This window comes from Alosa alosa, chromosome 17 (assembly GCF_017589495.1).
Source record: "Alosa alosa isolate M-15738 ecotype Scorff River chromosome 17, AALO_Geno_1.1, whole genome shotgun sequence".
Lineage (NCBI taxonomy): Eukaryota > Metazoa > Chordata > Actinopteri > Clupeiformes > Clupeidae > Alosa > Alosa alosa.
In genome coordinates, this window is record NC_063205.1 from 23817557 (window position 1) to 23822484 (window position 4928).

The window sequence follows — 4928 nt, forward strand, 5'->3', positions numbered from 1 at the left end:
GAGGGAGAGAAAGAGTGACTGAGAGGGGAGAGGGAGGGTTGGTGCACTTGCTAATGTGAAGTTGGAACATGAAGAAGCAGGGGAGCGAATGAATGAGAGAAAGAGAAGGAGGGAGAGAGAGAGAGACAGAGAGAGAGAGAGAGAGACACAGAGAGGAGAAAGGAGGGAGGGAGGAGGGAGAGGAGGGAGGCGAGGAAGAGAAAGCAGCTGTATTGAAGCATCCAGCTGCTTAGCTGCTGCGGGGTTCCTGCAATCAATCCAAACTCTCTCCACACCCTGAGAGAACAGAGAGGGGAGTCTGCATTGCTACCCAGGATTAGACACCCTTCCCTGGGCTTCCCTCGTACTGCACCTGCCTGTCTGACTGCCTGCCTGCCTGGATGAATAGACGCACAGAGGCGTGGACGATCGGGAGGATACGTGCAGTGTTAGAGAAGATGCTCTCTGTGAGTGAGTGTGTGAGTGAGTGAGTGTGTGTGCGTTTGTGCGTGTGTGCGCGTGTGTGTGTGTGTGTGTGTGTGTGTGCGTGTGCATACCTGTGTGTCTGTGAGTGTGTGTGCGTGCGTGTGTGCGTGCGTGTGTGCGTGTGCATACCTGTGTGTGTGTGTGTGTGTGTGTGTGTGTGTGGAGCCTGACACAGTGAGTTGAAAGCACTGCACTGTACTGCATTGCATTGCCCTTTCTTAACCTGGCAACACACCTGAGAGGAAAGCAGGGAGGGAGAGAGAGAGAGAGAGAGACACAGAGAGGAGAAAGGAGGGAGAGAGGGAGGGGACAAAAAGAAAGAGTGTGAGAGTCAGAGGGGAGGGAATCTTAATGAGAATTGAAGAGAGAGGCTCACAAAGGTAGAGAGAGAGAGAGAGAGAGAGAACAGGAAGGAGGTAGAGAAACAGGAGGAGAGAGAGAGAGTGTGTGAAAGGAATAGAGAGAGGGATAGAGAGGGTGTGAAAGGAAGAGAGAGAAAAGCTGGGAAAGGGAGAGTGAGTGTTTAAGAGAGGTGGTGAAATAAAGGGGGGATAGAGAGATGGTGTGAGTGAGAAATGAGAAGAGAAATTTGGAGAGAAGGACCGAGAGAGAGAAGGAAAGAGGGAGGGAGGGAGATGGAGGGAAGGATTGTTGTGAACAGCTGCTGCTTATGAGGTTGTGAACCAGTGTGACTCCTGAGCGGAGAAGAGGAACAACAAGAGGAGGAGTGATGAACAGATAATGACAGAGGGATAGAGAGAGAGAGACGGAGGGAGACAGAGAGAGAGACGGAGAGAGAGACGGAGACGGAGGGAGAGAGAGAAAGAGAGAGAGAGACAGAGAGAGGAGCGACCTCTGTGTCTCTAGGCACTGAGTCTGCTGCTGCTGAACTAGAAGCTGGAGGGAAGAGAGATCTACACCAGTAGATATCATTACACACACACACATCACCACACTCGCACATATTCACACACACTCGCAGTCACACACATCTGTTCTCAAAGATGCGGCTGAAGACGTTCTAATCCGAAGGGGATTTTTCTAATCCAGATCTGGTTTCTGAGGACCTAGACCACGTGCTGGATTCTCATCTGGTCTCGTAGCTGAGGGAACCTTCTACGGACTTTTTCCTGTTTGACATCTCATTCTGGATTGACATGGGTTTCTGTCGGAGGAAGGACTGACACTTGATTGACGGGTCTGCTTGGCATGTCACTGGTCGAGAGGGGCCATGGATGTATGCTGAGAGGCGGGGCTTGTCCGGGATGAGGTTCTCATTGGCTGTGAGAAGACAATTGGCCCCGCCCAGTGCCACAGCCCTCTCGGACCATGCAGGTGCTCCAGATCGTCAAGGAGCTGGTGTCGCCATCACGGAGACGAGCCGCGGCCAGATTTGGAGGTGTGTGTGTGTGTGTCTGTCTGTTTGATGAGGGTGGTCAGTGTGTGTGTGTGTGTGTGTGTGTGTGTCTGTTTGATGAGTGTGGTCAGTGTGTGTGTGTTTCTGTTTGATGAGGGTGGTCAGTGTGTGTGTGTTTCTGTTTGATGAGGGTGGTCAGTGTGTGTGTGTGTGTGTGTGTGTGTGTGTGTGTGTGTGTGTGTGTGTGTGTCTGTTTGATGAGGGTGGTCTGTGTGTGTGTGTGTGTGTCTTGTGAATCAGATGGTAACTGCTGGCTCTTACAACCAGTCATTGAGAGGTGGAAGTGCGCGGCGCGGCGCATGCGCAGCGCAAGGCGCGCGGAGTGAGTGCGCGTATGCGATATATTTGGAAGCGACGTAAAATCGCCAGCGCGACTCATATTACTGCTGTTGAACACATATTGTGTGTGTGTGTGTGTGTGTGTGTGTGTGTGTGCGTGCACATGCATGCACATGCATGCATGGTTATATAGCGTGCATGTGTTTCAGGAAATCCTACAGAAATGTCACAGAGAGCAGCGCCCAGTGAAAGCTCTCTCCAGACGTACAGCTTTGCTTAAGCTCCATCACGAGAAACACAGTTATGCCAACAATGTTACACCCGTCAATATGCTCTCTGTGTGTGTGTGTGTGTGTGTGTGGGTCTTGTTCATCAGTAAGAGGTAATCGGAAAAAAAATGGCTTTGTATGATGTCCTACTGTGTGTGTGTGTGTGTGTGTGTCTGTGTGTATCTGTATTTGTATTTGTGTAAGTACAAGAAAAGTTCAGACTTGCCATCGACCAGGTGTCCTTGGACGAAGAGAGAGCATCGAGTTCTGAGTTTGTGCCGCTGGTCAATCTTTAAGTATTGACCCGGGGCCAGTTTTAAGATGTTTATTAATGCCATTTAGAAACACACACACATGTACACATACTCTCTTTCAGACACAAGAGATGGAAATGGTTCTAGCTTTCTTTGTGTTTCTTAATAAAAGTCTCGTCTTTGAACTGAAATATTTTATTGAATTTTGGCAGTGTTGAAGGCCAGACCAGATTAGCTCTGTTTGTGCGTGTGTGCGTGTGTGCGTGCGTGTGTGCGTGCGTGTGTGCGTGAGTGTGTGCGTGAGTGTGTGCGTGAGTGTGTGCGTGAGTGTGTGTGTGCGTGCGTGCGTGCGTGTGTGCGTGCGTGCGTGCGTGCGTGTGTGCGTGCGTGTGTGCGTGCGTGTGTGTGCGTGCGTGTGCGTGCGTGTGTGCGTGGTGTGTGCGTGCGTGTGTGCGTGCGTGTGTGCGTGCGTGTGTGCGTGGTGTGTGCGTGCGTGCGTGTGCGTGAGTGTGTGCGTGAGTGTGTGTGTGCGTGCGTGTGTGCGTGCGTGTGTGCGTGCGTGTGTGCGTGCGTGTGTGCGTGCGTGTGTGCGTGCGTGTGTGTGTGTGTGCGTGCATGCAATGTTTGTATCAATGAGGATGAAAACATTTCACTTTGTCTCTCTTTCTCTTTCTCTCTCTCTCCCCTATATCTATCTATCTATCTATCTATCTATCTATCTATCTATCTATCTATCTATCTATATTTATCTCTCTTTTCTCTCCATCTCTCTTTCTCTCCCCTATATCTATCTATCTATCTATCTATCTATCTATCTATCTATCTATCTATCTATCTATCTATTTATCTCTCTTTTCTCTCCATCTCTCTTTCTCTCTCTCTCTCTCTCTCTCTCTCTCTCCCTCCCTCTCTTTCTCTCCATCTCTGGTAATTAGTCACTGAAAGGTTTGGACACGGTCACATCTTCATTACCTCTGTTCTCTCATTAAGACGCTCATTTGGAATAGAAGTGTCAGTGTGTGTATGTACCAAATTAATTGATTGCTGAGCAGTGTGTGTGTGTGTGTGTGTGTGTGTGTGTGTGTGTGTGTGTGTGTGTGAGTGTGACCTCAGCTGAAGTGAAACTGGGTGTTGGAGTATGTCTCAAATTGTACCCAGAAGTGTAACATTCAGGTTCCTCTTGACTGAAGGCAAAACCTCAACCCAGCATTACAGCGTGGGAACATGCAAAGTGATGCGTGTATCATTAAATGTTCTGAGTGACATCCGAGAGTATAGACTGGGATATGTAGTTGTGGTTGCTGAGGGACATTTGAATGAGTTGCCGGTCATATTTAAAATTAAGAGACCACTGCAAATTTGAATATGATTTGAATATGAATTGCATTGAACTCATTCAAATGTTACTCTGCAACCATAGGATGACTTCAGAAAATTGTGCAGTGGTCTCTTATTTTTTTCCAGAGCTGTATATTCTATATAAGGCCATATTGAATTTAAGGACGTAGATGCTAATGTAGACTTGTTTAGATATTCTGCTTTGACAATACAGATATTAGTTGTCAGGCTAGTAAAGCTCACTTAAATTGTAGGAAATGCATTGTATTGTAGGGATTTGGCAATGTATGAATTGTAGGGAACTTATTACTCTGGCCACTGTGTTTGAAGAGGACTGTGATGTTACCTGACCTCACCAAACCTGAAGTGACTCATTCTCACTGATGCATCACTTCCTGGGGAAGAGGACAGCAGCAGCCCAGGTTACATGAAGTAACTTGATCATGCACAACCATTAAACATAAACCACATCCTTAGGCCTTGTCTTTGAAGGTATTAAGCGAAATAAGTATGTTACACATAATAGATTTCATGTGCTGTATCCACAGATGGGAGGCTCTTGTTAGAATGCTAATTAGCCGATTAGCTATTTGGTTTATGGACTGGTTTATTCTCCACCGAGAGGATGTTTTCAATTAAAAATGGAGTTCAAAGGCACAGCAGTGTGACTGATTACAGTGTCTGTGGGAAAGATGAAGACACAAAGGTCATGCCCTTTTCAAATCTGTGTGGAGTATTTACACTGAACTAAATTAGTTTGGAGTACATACTAATAACTGCAAATATTTATAATATACCAACTACTTATGTCACAACTTAATATTACATTGTAAGTCTAACACAAGCCACAAGTCTCACTCATGTTGGTAGTATAAAGTGTTTTACATTGCAATTTTCAATGGCATT

The 4928-nt window shown here is 47.0% G+C and overlaps 1 protein-coding gene across 1 annotated transcript in view; it reads left to right on the top strand.

The window, feature by feature from the left end:
* Nucleotides 1–250: 250 nt before the first annotated feature.
* usp6nl (USP6 N-terminal like) overlaps nucleotides 251–4928 on the top strand; it is a 57556-nt gene continuing 52878 nt past the window's right edge. The window contains 2 exon segments of the mRNA XM_048267468.1: nucleotides 251–446; nucleotides 1516–1864. Of these exon segments, the coding sequence (XP_048123425.1) occupies nucleotides 1795–1864 (70 nt within the window). The 5' untranslated portion in view covers nucleotides 251–446; nucleotides 1516–1794.